Source organism: Hyperoodon ampullatus (assembly GCF_949752795.1).
Source record: "Hyperoodon ampullatus genome assembly, chromosome: 16".
Taxonomy (NCBI): Eukaryota; Metazoa; Chordata; class Mammalia; order Artiodactyla; family Ziphiidae; genus Hyperoodon; species Hyperoodon ampullatus.
In genome coordinates this window covers 52753653-52772774 of record NC_136929.1, presented here as the reverse complement: position 1 = coordinate 52772774, position 19122 = coordinate 52753653, and the positions used below count along the sequence as shown (strand labels likewise).

Sequence of the window (19122 nt, the reverse complement as noted above, 5' to 3'; positions counted from 1 at the left end):
AGATGGGGGCCTAGAGGTGGGCTTCTAGTTCCATTCCAGTAATGGCACCAACCTGTCAAAGACAAAAACCAAACAAGTAAGGAAACTGAGTTTATTCAGAATATTGCCATCATGGAGAACAGTTCAGAATCGAAGGCAGGGTGAGTTTGCCTTAGACTGTTATAGGGAGGGTTTGGACAAGTTATAGGTAGAGTGATTTACAGTTAGAATTGCTTTTGTAACTAGGGAAAGTCTTGGTCGGCTGACTAGGAAATGTGTATTTTGGTGTCTAGCTAGTTTGGGCGCACTTCTTTTTTTTTTTTCTCCTCACAGCGCATCCTGTGGAATCTTAGTTCCCCTGCCAGGGATCAAACCTGGGCCTAGCAGTGAGAGCAACGGGTCCTAACCACTGGACCGCCAGGGAATTTCCATGGGCACACTTCTAATCTCAGTTAATCATTCATGAGACAAAGGACTGGGAGTTAGAGACCCTGTGTCTGGCCTTGTTGGCAGGTTCAGGCAAAAATGGAAAGGTCTGTGTTTAACCTTCTCACAAGTAAATAAGGGGATCGTCTGTGAGCCTATGGTAGTCATGAGAAAGAGTGGACAATGACTCTTATCTGAGTCACGTGGGAGAAGGTGGTTTGCCGCCTTTCTAGGGAGAAAAAAAAAAAAGGTTGAAGGGATTTCTTAATTATGGCTGTTTGCCCTGTGGCACAAGGATTAGGTAAAGTTCAACGTTGTCAGTTTCAAGGTTAATTTTTTTCCATTATGATCCAGTTGTTTTGGTAGCATTTGTTGAAAAGATTTGTTGCTGTCAATGTTTCTAAACATGTTTTAGAAATTATGTTTCTAAAATTAAAACTTCAGTCCTCAGTTGCATTAGCCACATTTCAAGTGTTTAAGAGCCACATGTGGCTAATGGCTACCATAATGGATAACACAGATACAGAACATTTTCGTCATCACAGAAAATGTTACTGAACAATACTGCTGTAGGCCTTACAGCGCAGTGTCTAATAAATATTTTGAATTTTGTGAAAAGCAGTCGAAAGCAAATTACACTGTTAGAGGCATATATGAAAAAGTTAAAACTCAATGACTGAGCACAATTTATTTTGAGGATTTTATAGTGAAACAATGTTGATAAATATAAATATAAAAACACTTTTGTAAAGCATACATTAGACCAGACTAATTCAAGGGATGTTTGGGCCTGTATGATGCTGAACTCTTAGGATCCCACACAGTACAAGGTCTCTTTATTAAATATTTTTATTTAAAATTCTCCTTAATAACTAGAATTCCAGAATCTTCAGTTAATTTGGGGATGGTAGTGAAAGGAGCTATATTGGATTAGTTATGAACATTCATATCAAGAGAATTAATGAAAATACTTCAGCACTACTTCTGGAACATGAAATATAGACTTTGTGAGACCACCAAAGCATCTATTAATATTCTTGATTTGCGTATTTGAGAAAATTCTTACATACTGCTGAGACCACAGTTGAACAGCCCTGCAGATTGCTAGATGTTTAAAATATGATCAGATCCTTCAGAATTTGTTCCCAGAGAGGCAAGTTTAAAGGCTGTACCGTGTAAAATCCAAAACACTGACAATACCAAATGCTAGGGAGGATGTGGAACAATAGGAACGCTCATTAATTGCTGGTGGGAATGCAAAACAGTACAGGCCACCACTCTGGAAAACATTTTGGCACGTCCTTACAAAGTTAAACATAGTATTACCATGTGATCCAGCAACCACAGTCCTTGGCGTATACCAAAATGAGTTGAAAACTTATGTCCATGCAGTAACCAACACAAGTGTTTATAGCAGCTTTATTCATAATTGCAAAAATTCAAAGCAAACAAAATGCCATTTATCAGGGAAATGGATAAGTAAACTGGTATATGTACACAATGGAATATTACTCAATGATAAAAAGAAATGACTATCAAGCTGTGAAAAGACATGAGAATCTTAACTGAATATTGCCAAGTGAAAGAAGATATATGCCAAATGCAAGACACTCTGGAAAAGATAAAACTAGACAATAAAAAGATCAATGTTTCCCAGGGGCTGGGGGGCAAGGAAGAGGAGGCATAAGTAGATTGAACAGAGGATTTTTAGGACCGTGAAACGATTCTGTGTATTATTGTAATGATGATAGGTACATGACATACGTTTTTCAAAACCCATAGACCTGTACAACACAAAGAGTAAACCCTAAAATTAAACTACACGCTTTCATTAATGATATATCAGTGTTAAGTTCATCACTTGTAACAACGGCACACACTAATGCAGTACGTTGTAAACAGCGGAAACTGAGCAGTGGTGGAATATATGGGAGCTTCCTGTAGCTTTCTGTTGGATTTTCCAGTAAACCTAAAACTGATCTTAAAATTTATTTATTAAAAAAACAAAACCCCCAAAACTAATAGGTATCTCTGCAGAAACCTGCAGGGTTTTTCCCATTTTCCTACAGGCTCATGATTTCAAATGAGAGGTTGCTACATCTTTCATAAACGTTAGAAGAAAAGCTAAAACTTATTGAACCTTTATATTATGGGTACTATGTATAAGTATGTTATTCTACTAATCAACAAATATTTATTCAGAGCAAGTATATCCAGCCTACGCAATCTAGAGGTATATCACCTACGCAATTTAGTTCAATCGTCACACGCTATGAAATACTATTGCTATTAACGTTTTCAAAAACAAGAACTCTGAGAAGTCAAACAACTGATAAACACTAGAACGGGTATCTAATCTGAATTCCACACCCAAAGTTCGAAACCATAACACCGAATAGAAGAGAACTAGCGATTTCTAACTCCGTCATCCGAAACAATGAACAGCCGACCATCTCGCGATGTTATTGCGGCTACTACTACTCCCAACATGCAAAGCGGCTACCGTGCCGCAGCCCGTGCCGCAGCTGGTGCCGCAGCCTATGCCGCAGAGTCCGGAGGGCCCCGGCGTGCCTCGAGGCGCGAAAGGTAACCTGGGAGCGGTAGTTCTCCTGGACGCCTGCTGGTGTTGCCAGCGCGGCGGTGGCGGATCACTCGGTTCCAGCCAGTAGGTCCTGTGAGGGCGAGCTGAGGCGGAGAAAGGGCGTGGAACTGGAAACGGGTGAGTCGGACGCGGTCTACGCGGTCGAGGGAGGCGGCACCGCGGCTTAGGGTTGACTTAAATAAATGGACCCGTGCTGCAGTCTCTCCGGAGACACCGCGGTCTTAGCGTCAGCGAGCAGAGGGTGAGGAGGCGCCAGAGCCCGGTCCTTGCACCCGTACTCGTCCTCAGCTCCCCGCCAGCATCTCCACCATGCAGTCCCGGGAAGAAGCTTCGCGCTCTCGCCGCCTCGCCAGTCCCCGCGGCGGGAAGCGGCCCAAAAGGGTTCACAAACCCACAGTTTCGGCTTTTTTCACGGGCCCGGAGGAGCTGAAGGACACGGCCCATTCCGCAGCCCTGCTGGCCCAGCTCAAGTCCTTCTACGACGCGCGGCTGCTCTGTGATGTGACCATCGAGGTGGTCACTCCGGGCAGCGGGCCTGGCACGGGCCGCCTCTTCCCCTGCAACCGTAACGTGCTGGCTGCCGCGTGTCCCTACTTCAAGAGCATGTTCACCGGTGGCATGTACGAGAGTCACCAGACGAACGTGACCATGCACGATGTGGATGCCGAGTCCTTCGAGGTGCTGGTCGATTACTGCTACACGGGTCGTGTGTCTCTGAGTGAATCCAACGTGGAGCGCCTGTACGCCGCCTCCGACATGCTGCAGCTGGAGTATGTGCGTGAAGCCTGTGCCTCCTTCCTAGCCCGCCGCCTTGACCTGGCCAACTGCACAGCCATCTTCAAGTTCGCCGACGCCTTTGGCCATCGCAAGCTGCGATCACAGGCCCAGTCGTTTATAGCCCACAACTTCAAGCAGCTCAGCCAGATGAGTTCGATTCGGGAGGAGTCTCTGGCAGATCTGACCCTGGCCCAACTTCTGACTGTCCTGCGCCTGGACAGCCTAAACATCGAGCATGAGCAGACCGTGTGCCATGTGGCGGTGCAGTGGTTGGAGGCGGCTCCCAAGGAGCGGGGTCCCAGCGCTGCAGAAGTCTTCAAGTGTGTCCGCTGGACACACTTCACTGATGAAGATCGGAATTACCTGGAGGGGCTGCTGACCAACACCATGGTGAAGAAGTACTGTCTGGACCTTGTTGAAGGAGCCCGGCAGATGCGATATGGTGACACGTTGTGCAAGTCTCTGGTGCCAAAGCCAGAGAGCAGCAGCGGTGGCAGCAGCAGCAGCGGCTGTGGCGTCGTTAGCAGTGTCGTTAGTGGCGCTGGTGGCGGCGGCGGCGGCTGCAGCAGCAGCTCTGTTGTATCCGTGGCAGAAAATCCACCTCAGAGGCTGGGTGTGTATGCCAAGAAGATGGTGATCTTCTTTGGACATCCCAGAGATCCCTTTCTGTGCTGTGACCCATACTCGGGGGACATTTACAAAGTGCCATCACCTTTGACCTGCCTTGCTCACACTAGGACTGTGACCACCTTAGCTGTCTGTGTCTCTCCAGACCATGACATCTATCTGGCCGCCCAGCCCAGGAAAGACCTCTGGGTGTATAAACCAGCCCAGAATAGTTGGCAGCAACTTGCTGACCGCCTGCTCTGCCGTGAGGGCATGGATGTGGCATACCTCAATGGCTACATTTACATTTTGGGTGGGCGAGACCCTATTACCGGCATTAAACTGAAGGAGGTGGAGTGCTACAGTGTCCAGAGGAACCAGTGGGCACTGGTGGCTCCACTGCCCCATTCTTTTATTTCCTTCGATCTGATGGTAATTCAGAACTATCTTTACGCTCTCAATAGTAAGCGCATGTTCTGCTTTGATCCCAGCCACAATATGTGGCTGAAGTGTGTTTCTCTGAAGCGCAATGATTTTCAGGAAGCCTGTGTCTTCAATGATGAGATCTATTGCATCTGCGACATCCCTGTCATGAAGGTCTACAATCCAGTCAGAGGAGAGTGGAGGCAGATTAATAACATTCCCTTGGTGTCAGAGACTAACAACTACCGGATTATCAATCATGGCCAAAAACTGTTGCTGATCACCTCACGCACCCCGCAGTGGAAAAAGAACCGGGTGACCGTGTATGAATATGATATTAGAGGTGACCAGTGGATTAATATAGGTACCACATTAGGCCTGTTCCAGTTTGATTCTAACTTTTTTTGCCTCTCAGCTCGCGTTTATCCTTCCTGCCTTGAACCTGGTCAGAGTTTTCTCACTGAGGAGGAAGAAGTGCCCAGTGAATCTAGCACTGAGTGGGATTTAGGTGGATTCAGTGAGCTGGACTCTGAGTCAGGAAGTTCAAGTTCTTTATCTGATGATGATTTGTGGGTTCAGGTAGCCCCTCAGTGAAATGCGCAGGGTCAGCAGAGTGTGTTATAGATAAGCTGAAACACTAAGGTGTTTTTACTGCTTTGGAAAGTATCTTAAAGAGACCCTTTCGTTTTGCTGGGAAAAAAAAAAAGAAAAAAGTTGATTAATTTCAGGTTTGGTTTAGAAAGGGTATTGTTTGAAATACTAACGTAATTTAATGTTACAGAATTTAAACATTAAAAGAAATCAACCTATTTAATAATTTACTGTTCTAAAAGTCCCGTGTTGATTGTTTAGTATGTTTCTGTTTGATGACAATATAAGTTAGTTGTAATCAATAGTCTTCTATTATTAAATCTTACATTCTGTCTTGTGCCACAAGTACTTCAAGTTGAATTTTAATTTCTACAATAGAAAACTGATTGGATAGGAATTACTAGAGAGGGTTGGAAAGCATATATTTTCCTTCAGAACAATGTAGTAGATTTCCAAAACTTTAAACTAGTGGGTTTTTACAAAATGTGTTCTAACAGATATAGTCTGCTAAGTTTTAGTTCAGTTTTCTCCTCTTTTGTGAAAAAAAAAATACATATGTTTAATGTGACTGAATGGTGATTTCATTTGTGATAATATATAGAATGGTCATAAGCTCACTGAAAGTAAAAACAAAAAAACAGGATTCTACTGTTTGAGAAGAAATTTCAGTTTTAAATCTGTAATATAACGTGTATTTGCAAATAGTGACCAATTTTCCATCTAAAAAAATTCCATTCCAGTAGTGTCACCAACCATCTAAAAACCTTGAAAAAAAAAAAAAACCCAGTAACTTGCTTTGTAGGTTCATATTTTAAATCTATACTTGATACATGCTTCACTGAATCAGAGGAATAATCCTTTTTTCACTGGACATGATTGTGAAAATTTTTATCCACTGTCCTAAAAAGTTTATGTGATTCTTAAAATATTTTGGCTGTACAGTTTTGGTGTTTATCTTAGAAGATTTGTCAACAAGATGTGATTATTCTTTACTGTTTTGTGAGTAATATTGGTTTTGAAAGTATGTATTAGTTAAGAACAGTATTTTATTGAAATCAGTAGTTATTGTGTCTATCAACTATAAAATCAAGTGCCAGCAAAGAGTTTTCAAACTTTAAGTTGTGTATAGAACTGTTTTGTGTAGCATTGAAAATTTCTGTCAGTTTTGTAAGTCGCTAATGTTATTATCAGCTTAAAGGTATTTTTCTATTAAAAGTTTACAGTTAAATAACATAAGTGGATGATAGCATTTGGGGCCAGTAGTGAAAGTATATTTCGTCTAAAATATTTCTCTATGCAGTGGTGTACAAGGCTATTTTATTATGGTATTTGTATCTGTTCTGTGTTTCTCTATGAACCATGCTCCAGTCTTTGTTTCTGTCAGCATATGTAAGGGAAAGAAAGTCCAGAAATAGAGAATCAATCACACAAAACTTACATTGTTAAATACATGAAAACATAAGTGCTTACCTCTTGAGGATTTATTAGATATAGTTGTTATTGATACCTATACATGATAAGTGACCAGATGTTTATGGTGTATAACTTTTTCTACACACAATCAGAATTATCTCCCTGAATCTTCATTCAGTGACATGATAATTCCTCTTCTGTGTTTATTCTCTAGTGACAGCGTGCTAACATTTCTTACACCGGGGCAGAGTACAGAGGAATGTGCTCTTTCTGGTAGGGAACTGGATTTTTTATTGAAATACCATAGGATGAAAACAGAGAGGAAGACATAAAAGGTTTTTCTTTTTTTTAAAGATATTTCTTAGCCATTTTGATGGGCTGTTTGAAGATTCTACAAGACATTCCTGTTCAACATTTTTAGTGAAATAAGATGCTTGCTTATCCTACCAGTATGTGTTCCTTCAGAAGGACAGACATGCTTTTAGTTGCCTGAGGCTCAATTTTGTTCCATTTGACATCAAAGTTGTTTTCGGCACTGTCCTTAACACAAAGCTGTTTCTCAATAGGGTTATTTTTTGGCCAACTTTTTCTTCACCAGGAACTTCTTGTTGATAGCTTTTTCCTTTGTCGGGTTGAAATAGAACAGTGATGATCTCAACCAGACTCTCCTTCTGCAGAATTAAGGTGTGCAACTGATTGATAAAAGACAGATTCTCCAATTGTCATTTTCAACCTTTAAGTTAAAGCCTAAGCGAAATAGTAGTAATATCTTGGTTTGCAAAGAGGTTTTCTTGGGAAGAATTTTGGTTTCGTGCTATATTTGTGAATTAGAGAATAGCTGTTAATCATTATTTTACAGATAAGTGATTTGTATGTGATTAGTTACAAATAAAACATACTAGAATCTAGACTTTCTGATTTTTTAACTCATTGTTTCTGTTAAATGTATAAAACCCTTGCTTGTACAGTGAATGACAACTAGCAGTGTTGAAATCCCTTCTTGACTGGAAAGTCCCCTTGTCTCTGTTTTCCAATTAATCAGCACATCTTTTAATAAACATGTTTGTAGGACTGCTATTTGTAAGATTTAGAATGACGTTCATTATCTTTCGTATCTGTCCCTGTAGTCTGAAAAGCTCAAAGGACCCCAATTTTTAAAAATTCTTTTAAGTTCAAGCCATAAGTGGTGTTAGGAGTTCCAAAAGGGTAAAGCAGAAATATTTGTACCTGATCTTGTTGAGAATCTGGGGAACACTTTTGATCTACTCCCAAGAAAAAGGCCGGTGTCATAACATCCCTGAAATGATAAAAGTATGACTACTTCTGAAGCTCATCAGACTCAAGATAAGAGCACTTGTGACAGTCTCTCCTCCCCATACCCGCGTACAACCTTTAACCCTTTCATCATTCTAACCAACTTTAAAGGAACATTTGTTACAGCAAATATGATAAAGTAGGGAAGTATGAGGAAGCAACCTTACTTATAGAAAATGTGACATCAGTAGAAACCTAAAAGAATCAATGTCATTTTTAGAACCAACTAGAGGGTTCAATGTATACAAACCAATTGTTTTTTTTTAATAATAATAAAAAGCAAAAGACACTGTTCACAGAAGTTGCCAAACCTCAGAGTACCATGGAAGCATAGGTTTGTGCAGAATAGGGGGAAGGGCCCCCCTCCTTTACTCTGCGCCCTTTGTCATTCTTATCTGTTTCATCAGACTTTCATTCCTCACATCTTTAACCTTGAGGACTCAACATGGTCCAAGGCACAGGGAGGGTAGGAAACAGATACTGTTGTATAACATTCCATCCATATCTGAGACATTTTGTCCTAAAACAGCCTAGTCTGTGGGGAGTCACCTGTCTATATTGGAGTCACCATTTTTCATTCTCACCTCTAAAGCTAAAATTGCAGCTCAGACCCACTATATCAATCAGGAATATTCTTTTGGGTAAACTATTCATTAATTGTAGGAAAACTAGTTTAAAAGGACTATGTAAATGTCAGGCAAAGTATTTCTTCCAAAACAGATATGTTTGTGCCTTGAAGAAAAAGAAGAGCCAGGACTCTCAGATAAATTAATATCACCTTAATTTAGATCATCTTAAGAAAATAGAATTTTGTTTTCGCATACTGTAACTGAAAAATTCAGCCGTGGCACTCACTTCAGGTACAGCCTGATCTAGGGTCTCAATGTCTTCAGGGCTTTCTTTGTACAGAGAAGATATCATGGGGCAATGTGTTCCCTCATTTTGTGCGTTGATTAGAATATAGGGGCAGTTGTATGTAATGGAGACCCGTAATTGTGTAAATAAGTTTCTCATATGAAATTTCTTATGTGAAAGTCCAATCTGTTATGTTATCCATCATCTAGAAAGTTGACTGGCACCCAGGCTTTCCTGTTTTCTTGTTCTGCTACCCTTGGGGTGTTGTCCCGACCTACATGGTCCAAGCTGGTTCACTCTTGTGTCCACATTCCAGCCATTAAAAGGGGAGGAAGGGGGAGGGGAGGACATGACCCTTCCCTGTGAGGGAAGTCGTGTGCATTGCTTCAGTTGCATGACACTGGCCAGATCTTAACTACATGGACATACCTAGCAGCAAGAGTGCCTAGGAGAGGTAGTCTTTGTTCTGGGTCAACATGTATCTAGTTAAACTTCAAGGGTTCCTTCTTATGGAATGAGGGAAAAGGCTATTAGGTTAAACAGCAGTCTCTATCACACCATCTGTCAGGCCAGGTTTTGTCACATGGCGGCCAGAGTGATAACACCATCCCAGCAGTTACTGCAGTCAAGGCAAATGGCTAGGCCTCCTACCCCAGAAACACTCAGAGAGCTCCCTGGGCTCCCACTGCCACTCTGTACAGAAAAGGCAAGGGCACTTCATCTTGTTTTGATTAAATAAAGCCTTCTAGGCTCAGTGTGTACTGGTACGCTACATCATGAGCCAGTCTTATATTGGCATTATATCACAGAATGTTCCAACTTCCTAAAAGGAAGGAAAAGAGTACTGAAAAACGGCTCTGTGTAATCAAGGGCAGTATTAATTATCTTAAACAGCAAACATTGCTTCTAATTAAAATGTGAGATATCAATTATAGAGTAATGATGAAAACTGGACATTTCTTAGAGCAAAATAGGCTATTTAGCAACATTGTAGCATTTTCTGTGCCTGGATCATCTTTGCAGTGCTGTGTGAATATAAGCTACTCCTCTCCCCCTCTGTTGAAGCCCAGACCAATTAACCACAATAGTCTATTCAAAACTTAGTTTCTGGGCTTCTCTGGTGGCGCAGTGGTTGAGAGTCCGCCTGCCGATGCAGGGAAAACGGGTTCGTGCCCCGGTCCGGGAAGATCCCACATGCCGTAGAGTGGCTGGGCCCGTGAGCCATGGCCGCTGAGTCTGCGTGTCTGGAGCCTGTGCTCCGCAGCGGGAGAGGAGAGAGGCCCGCGTACCGCAAAAAAAACAAAACAAAAAAACTTAGTTTCTTGCTGAATTCTTTTTTTTGTTTTCTGAATTCTTATACTGACTTCAGGTTAGTCATAGTTCGTGCAATATACACGTATAGTGTCACTTTTTGTGTTTGTGAAAACTTCAAAACAGCTGCCAGAGAATATTTTAAGTAATTGCTTCTGTCAAGTATATAACTTTTATCATCGTAATTTTCATTACAGATAGCCATACTTATTTTAAAAACAAACAACCCTGATTTTCACATGGAACCCTAACGTCCGCCCGCAAGTGAAGAGTAAGTAATACTTGTGTTAGTAGTTGTATTTCTATTAGTACATGAATGAAGAATATGAGTCCATTCTCTATTTCACTTCTTGTCTGAAGACAAGATTTTTGTTATATGCTGTGACTGGGTTCTTCTCCATATTCTGTACTAGATACTGCTTGTTTAGTATCCCACTCCCATTACTTTCCTGTACGGCCTCCTCACATGCTGGCATTATTCCATGTATTGATCTGTTTACTCCTTATTATGTCTCCTGAACTAAAATGTGCACTCTTCACGGAGGAACCACCACGTGTATCTTTTCCACAGCTCCTAACATAGTGCCGGGCACACCATCCGCATTCCATAAATGTTTGTTGAACAAAGAAAGAAATGTATTTCGTGCTTGTTTGCATTTATATGAGAAACACTTGCATTCAGAGCTCTCATCTTTTTGTCAATTTTCCAGCTATGAGGGAGAGCTATTATTAAACTCTTTTGTCTGGTTGTCATAGCAACCCACTGGCCTCCAGAGCTACAGGTTATTTCTGATGGGCATATTCTCCTAGACAACCAAACACGCAGTGTTTTCAATTATGGAGTAATGATGCTATTATAAATCACATTTCTGACACTATGTATTTCTCTGTCTTTTATAAAGATGGCAGAGAATTAGAACGGAAACAAATCTGTTCAAATCAACAAAGGCTAGGGGAAATAAAGCAGTATGACTCACATCTCTCCTCTCAACCCTTTCATATTTCCTCCAAGTTCTCTGCCTTTCCATAAGCACCTGTGAATTCACTTGGGTTTTCTGACCAAGTTCTTAAGGAAGTTTTGAAAGTTAATTGCTACAAGACAAACTCTAAAAAAGCTCTGTTACAGCTTAAATAGTTTCTTTTTCTCCTCCTTGTTTCTCCCTCCCTCCCTCCCTCCCCCCTTCCTCCCTCCCTCCCCCTCCCTCCCCCCTTCCTCCCTCCCTCCCTTCCTCCCTTCCTCCCTCCCTCCCTCCCTCCCTTCCTCCCTTCCTCCCTTTCTTTTTGGCTGCGCTGCACCTTGCTGATCTTAGTTCCCCACCAGGGATCGAACCTGTTTCCCCCTGCAGTGGAAGCGTGAAGTTCTAACCACTGGACCACCAGGGAATTCCCAGTCCTTGCTTGTTTCTTAAATTTCATGTTAAATTAACAAATGATAATAGCCTTGCAAAAATTGAGATTTGCTCTGAAAAGTTTCAAAATGAGGTCTTTTCCAACCTCGTTCTTCCTTCCATTCATATTTTAGTGGCAAGAATTGAGAGGAGTTTTATTAAACTGGGTTAGTCATCACAGAAAACTCATTATCAGTTCAATAAAACAGGGTTTTTCTGGCCCATTCAACAAGGCATGATTGTAGTTTTTAAAAGGCAGAGTCTTCTTTTTTTTTTTTTTTTTTTTTTGGCTGAGTGGCTTGTGGGATCTTAGTTCCCTGACCAGAGGTGGAACCCAGGCCCTCAGCAGTGGAGAGCGTGGAGTCCTAAACACTGGACTGCCAGGGAATTCCCAGCAGAGTCTATTTTCTAATGATGGATACCTTAATGGGATTTTACATGTATGTTATGCTGTATTTTCTTTTCTGTAGGTTTTGGTCACATGCAGTAGGGAGAGTCATTTCCCACCTAGTTCCAAGTAGATCCTATGAAAAATACTTCACTACACCCTTTCTCTGTGCAGGTCTAATGCTTTTGTCATACATACAGTTGTGATACCCATCAGTAAACTGTCCCATAACTTTATTTAAAAGAAGTGATACTGCATTTAGCTTACCTACTGGGCTTTGACATTATAAAAGCCGTAACACTTTAGTACATGCAACCATCTTCAACAAATAATATACAATGGGGATACTGTCAGGAAGACAAAGAGAAAGATAAGGAGGGATGGTATTGTCTGTAGTGTCAAGACTGCAGATTTGGGTACCTGAACACCTGGGGTATTTTGATTAACATTTTTTTTAACATTTTTATTGGAGTATAATTGCTTTACAATGGTGTGTTAGTTTCTGCTTTATAACAAAGTGAATCAGTCTGATTAACATTTTTAAGAACTTCATTATAGTCTTCTAGAAATCTCCATGCACTGTTACTCTTTTAAACAAGCTCTGAATCCTACACATTAGCTGAGATGTCAAAACTTTGAGACAGCTAAACCTAGATATCTGCCTATTGTAAAAATTGAAAATGGCCCAGTGGAAGGGAAGGATTCTCCAGGGCAGGATGGAAGGGAAGGATTCTCCAGGGCAGGATCAGATGTCCAGCCACACAGATCTTGCAACAATTCTTGACAAAATCACCAATTCCCAAGTCTAGTTCTCTTCTTTAGAAGTTAGGGTATTTAATAATTACTGCACCTTGATTTGGTTGGATTTGGGTACTGAGTCAGATTAACCAAACTATCAAGAAACAAATATACAAAATCCGTAATATTGATACATTAAGTTACAAATAGAAAATAAAGCTTTTGCCTTCAGGAGGGAGCCCCCAGTGCCCAGTTTTTCCCTTGGGAGTGAAGAGTTTGGACCATGTATCAAGTGCCACAAATTCGAACGGTGCCACCCAAGGGCCTGCATCCCAAATCACATAGCTTGGGGAGCCTTGGGGAACCAACCAGCCAGCCTTGTCATTTGCGAGTCCTCCAGGACCACATTAAAAAAAGGAGTGATTTCAAATGGATACTCAAGTACTTCCATGGCTATTCCCTTCCCCGGGCTCAGCACAGAGGGAACAGGCAAAAACACCCCTCCTCTAGTTTCTCCCTGAAAGGAGCTTTACTGCATACTTTCCCAGCTACTGCCTGAAGGTCCAGCTTCTAATCAGCTTGTGTATGGATGCTGACTGGGAGTCTCCCAGGAGACTGAAGGAGCCCTGGGCAGTCCCCCTGCTTGCTCTCTAAAGCTCCCTCCAACAATACAAACAAGTCTCCAGCTTCTCTCTGGAAGGAGCTTGTCTACACATCCAGCACCGCAACTTATCTGGCTGCCACCTGAAGGACTGGCTGCCAAGCCACCTTGCTCTGGAAGCCAACAGGGCCCAGCTTTCACAACTACCCTGGAGCCCCATTAAACCAAGGGGCAGTTTGATACAGAAATGTCAGCAGGCTCAACACAGAGGGAACAGACAAAAATGCAAGGCTCTCAGTTTCTCCCTGGAAGGTATTTGCATAATTTTCCAGCTTCTGCCCAAGGTTTGGGCTTCGAATTAGCCCACACCTGAGAGCTGATGAGGCGTATAATTAGTCATCATGTGAGGGTCTGAACGGGCATGTGCCTCCTCCTTCCTGTGCCTTCTCCCCTCCTAGCTCACCCCAGCCATAAAGCCGAGTCTCCAGATACTCTGTGAAAAGAGTTTGTCAACATATCTAGCACCCCACCTTCTATGGCTACAAGCTGAGGGACTGGTCCTAAATCTCCTAGCTCTGGATGATGATGGGGCTCAGCAGTTATGAGTCCCCTGAGACCACAGAGAACAAAGAGGCATTTTCATATGGGTGTACAAGTGTTCCCAGCAGTGATTCCCTCTGGCTCAGCACAGAGTGAATAGGCTCAAATAGGAAGCTCCTGGTTTCCCTTTGATAGGGGCTGGACTGTAGAGCTAACATCCTGCCTTTCCCAGTTGCTGCCTGAAGGTCAGGCTTCCAATTAGCCTGCACTGGGGACCTGAAGGGACAAACAGTAGTCGTTTGGGAGCCTGAACGTGTGTGTGGGCATTTCCCATGCCTTTGGAGCAATAATGGGTCTTGGCACACCTGAATCTGCTAGAAGCCACCAAGAATAAGGACTGTGATTTGGATAAGCACAGAAGTTTGAGAGATGGGACTTCCCTGGTGGTGCAGTGGTTAAGAATCCTTCTGCCAATGCAGGGGACACAGGTGTGAGCCCTGGCCCAGGAAGATCCCACATGCCACGGAGCAACTAAGCCCCTGTGCCACAACTACTGAGCCCGCGCGTCCTAGAGCCCGTGCTCCACAACAAGAGAAGCCACCGCAATGAGAAGCCCGTGCACCACAACGAAGACCCAAAGCAGCCAAAACTAAATTAATTAATTTTAAAAAAAGTTTGAGAGGCAATCAGGAGCTCAAGCCATGCCGAATGGCAAGATTCATCTCCAACACAAGGCTACTCTTTCTAAACTGGGAGAGGGGGAATTCCCTGGCAGTCCAATGGTTAGGACTCTGTGCTTCCGCTGCTTGGGGTCCGGGTTCAATCCCTGGTCAGGGAATTAAGATCCCACAGGCTGAGCGACCAAAAAAAAAAAAACAAAAAAAAAAACTGGGAGAGGTGGCTGTTTTATCTGATGCACAGAAACCGACACAGAGAGTCAAAGGGAATTAAGAAGCAGGAATATTTTCCAAACAAAAGAATCAGATACAACCCCAGAAAAAAGACGTTAATGAAGATAATGACTTACCTGATAAAGTGCTCAAACTAATGGTAATAAAAATGCTCACAAAGTCAGGAGAACAATGCATGAATAAAGTGAGAATTTCAACAAAGAGAAAACGTAAGATACTGTCTTATACTTAAAAATATTTTGATAGGGCTTCCCTGGTGGCGCAGCGGTTGAGAGTCCACCTGCCGATGCAGGGAACATGGGTTCGTGCCCCGGTCCGGGAAGATCCCACATGCTGCGGAGCGGCTAGGCCCGTGAGCCATGGCCGCTGAGCCTGTGCGTCCGGAGCCTGTGCTCCGCAACGGGAGAGGCCACAGCAGTGAGAGGCCTGCGTACCGCAAAAAAAAAAAAAAAAAAAAATTTTGATAACTATATTTTAAAACAATTGATTTTGTATGTAATCCTATGTATTTTAATAGTTTTATTGAGATATAATTCACATACCATATAATTCCCCTACTTATAGCATATAATTTAATAGTTTTTGTATATTCAGAGTTGTACAACCATCATTACAATTAAAATTTTTTTTCCATCACTTTAAAAAGAAACCCTGTATCCATTAGCAGTCGTTTCCCATTTTCCCTCAACTTCACCCCCTTCTCCAAGACCTAGGCAGCCAATAATCTACCTTCTGTCTCTATGGACATTTCATACAAATGAAATCATATCATACAAAATGTGGTCTTTCGTGTCTGGCTTCTTTTACTTAGCATAGTGGTGTCAAGGTTCACCCATGCTGTGGCATGTATCAGTTCTTCATTCCTTTTTATGGCCTGATGATATGCCATTATATGTGCCATTATTGGGATGTACCATATTTTATTATACACTCTCAATTGATGGACATTAGGGCTTTTTCCACTTTTTGGCTATTATGAATCATGCTGCTATGAACATTCACCTACAAGTTTTTGTGTGGACATATACTTTCAGTTCTCTTGGGCATATATGTTTACCTTTTTGAGAAAGTGCCAGACTTTTCCAAAGCTGCTGCATCATTTTGCAATCCTGTCAGCAATGTAAGAAGGTTCCAATTTCTCCACATTAACAATTGTTATTTTTCTGTCTTGTTTATTATAGCCATCCTAGTAGGTATGAAGTACATTCTCATTGTGGCTTTGATTTGCATTTCCCTGGTATCAAACGGCTAATGATGTTGAGCATTTTTCCATGTGCTTCTTGACCAAATGTATATCCTGTTTAGAGAAATGTCTTCTCAGATGTATTGCTCATTTTTCAACTGGGTTGTCTTTTTATTAAGTTGTAAGAGTTCTTAGTATATTATGGATACTACTGCCTTATCAGATATATGATTTGCACATATTTTATTGCATTCTATGTGTTATAGGCTGACTTGTGTTCTCCTCACAATTCATATGTTGAAGCCCTAATCCCCCAGTACCTCATTTTGTGTCTGTATTTGAGGATAGGGCCTTTATGGAGGTAATTAAGTTAAAATGGACAGGATGGACCCTAATCCAATCTGACTGGTGTCCTTATAAAAAGAGTTGATTAAGACACATACAAAAACACCAGGGATACGTGTGCACAGAGGAAAGTCCATGTGAGGATACATTACAATGGTGGCCATCTGCAAGCCAAGGGGAGAGGCCTCAGAAGAAACCAAACTTGCTGGCACTTGAACCTCTAGCCCCAGAATTGTGAGAAAATACATTTCTGTTGTCTAGGCCATCGTTGCTGTGGTATTTTGTTATGGCAGCCTTCCAAACTAATATAGATTTTGATACTGGAACTGAGGTGCTGCTGTTTTAAAGGCTTAAAAATGTAGAAGTGGCTTTGGAACTGGGTAATGGGTAGAGGCTGGAAGAATTTTGAGTGCATGTTAGAAAAAGCCTAGGTTACCTCAAGGAAACTATTGGTAGAAATATGGCTGTTAAAGTTGCTTCTGGTGAGACTAATGCCAAAAACTCAGTCTCTGTACACCGGTGCCGAATTGACTCTTGGAGACGGAGTTTTGGGTGAAGTAGAAAAGAAGAGCTTTATTGCTTTGCCAGGCAAAGGAGGACACAGCAGGCTTCTGCCCTTGAAAACTGTGTGTCCCCACCCAGGAAGATTTGGTGAGGAGTTTTATTTTATTTTTTTTTAATTTATTTATTTTTTATTTTTGGCTGCGTTGTGTCTTTGTTGCTGTGTGCGGGCTTTTCTCTAGTTGCGGTGAGCAGGGACTACTCTTCGTTGTGATGTCCAGGCTTCTCATTGTGGTGGCTTCTCTTTGTTGCGGAGCACGGGCTCTAGGCACATGGGCTCTAGGTGTGCGGGCTTCAGTAGTTGTGGCTGGCAGGTTCAGTAGTTGTGGCACGCGGGCTTTAGAGCGCAGGCTCAGTAGTTGTGGCGCATGGGCTTAGTCGCTCCACAGCGTGTGGGATCTTCCCAGACCAGGGATCGAACCTATGTCCCCTGCATTGGCAGGCAGATCCTTAACCACTGCGCCACCAGGGAAGTCCTGGTGAGGAGTTTTATAGCAATGATTCAAGGGTGGGGTTGATAAAACTAAGGTGTGTGCAGGGCCTGCACTCCTGTAATCTGGTCTCTGGTTTTTTTTTTTTTTTTTTTTTTTTTTTTTTGCTGTACGTGGGCCTCTCACTGTTGTGGCTTCTCCCGTTGCGGAGCACAAGCTCCAGACGCGCAGGCTCAGTGGCCATGGCTCACGGGCCTAGCCGCTCCGTGGCATGTGGGATCTTCCCGGACCAGGGCACGAACCCGTGTCCCCTGCATCGGCAGGCGGACTCTCAACCACTGCGCCACCAGGGAAGCCCTCAGGTAATCTTTTGATGAGCTTCTCTGGTTGCTTTAATCTGGCCTCAGGTGGCCTTCTCTGGAATGAAGAATGCTGACATCTTCCATTTGTTGGGGGTTTTAGTTCTATAAAGGGCTTAAAGATATTGTTATGTGTATCCCTTGAGGTGGAACCAGGATCCTGCCCCAAGGCTGCACTCTTGTTTCTTGACTGCTCCTGCCTTTTCTCTGCAACCCCTCCCTTCCCTGATTAGCAACTGTTTGAATCTGCCTTTTGGGACTCAGGGAAGGTCATGGAGGCTGGAGGCTGTTCCCTACAAACAAGGAACGGGAGACATGGAAAGGCTTCCCCAGTAGCCCCACAGGGTGCTGCTTGGTTTCAAGACCTCAGATGGAAATAAGGAACATGTTATTGGACACTGGAGAAAAGCTGATCCTTGTTATAAAGTGGCACAGAACTTAGCTGAATCGTGTTCTAGTGTTTTGTGGAAGGTAGAACTTTGAGTGATGAACTTGGATGTTTAGCTGAGGAGATTTCTAAGCAAAGGATTCAAGGTGTGACTTAGCTTTTCCTTGTTGCTTGTAGTAAAATGTGAGAGGAGAGAAACTGAAGAAGGAAATGTTAAGCAAAAAAACCCCAGAAAGTGAAGATTTGGAAAGTTCTCAGCCTATCCTTATTGCAAAAACTTGAGAAAGCATGTTCCAGAGAGAACATCAAGGGTATAGCAGAACAATCACTTGATAAAGAGATTATGGATGTGAGTCCTGGATCTAATCAGCCATTTCAGCAGAGGCCAGGAAAGGGACAAAACGGAGGGAGGCTATTGAACTTCTGGGATTCAACAGAGGGGATGACAGGAGCTGTTCTCTGTGAACATGCCTTATCTTTCAAGAAAAGGGAAGAATGACCCTGAGGGTGATTCTGAGACTGGGGGGGCTGCCACTCCCACAGGGTCGCTGAGTTTCAGCAGGACAAGCTGCCCGGAGCCTCAGGGCTGGAGCTGCTCCCTGGAGCCTGGGCAGTGGGAGTTGAGGGGAGGGCCACTACCTCAGTGGGCCTGAGGTCAGAGTATCAAGCCAAAGAATATTATTCTTGAGCTTTAAAATCAGGGAATTGTTCCTGCTAAGTTTTGGGCTTGCTTGGGACCCATGACCCCTTTCTTCTTTCCGGTTTCTTCCTCTTGGACTAGGAATATCTGCTGTATGCCTGTCCCACCATTGTATTTTGGAAGCAGATAATTTGCTTTTACAGGTTCACAGCTTAAGAGGGATTTTTGCCTCAGAATGAATCAAACCTCAAGACTCTCCCACCCTTGATTTATTTATTTATTTTTAAATATTGAAATATTTATTTATTTATTTTTGGCTGCGTTGGGTCTTCGTTGCTGCGCGTGGGCTTTC

General features: G+C 42.7%; 1 protein-coding gene across 1 annotated transcript; it reads left to right on the top strand.

Moving 5' to 3' along the window:
* Positions 1–3316: 3316 nt before the first annotated feature.
* LOC307065284 (kelch repeat and BTB domain-containing protein 6) lies at positions 3317–5617 on the top strand (the record flags this gene model as incomplete). The annotated part of the gene is made up of 1 exon (XM_079722121.1): positions 3317–5617. The coding sequence occupies one exon, from the start codon at positions 3317–3319 to the stop codon at positions 5405–5407; it is 2091 nt and encodes a 696-aa protein (XP_079578247.1). The 3' UTR covers positions 5408–5617.
* Positions 5618–19122: the final 13505 nt, after the last annotated feature.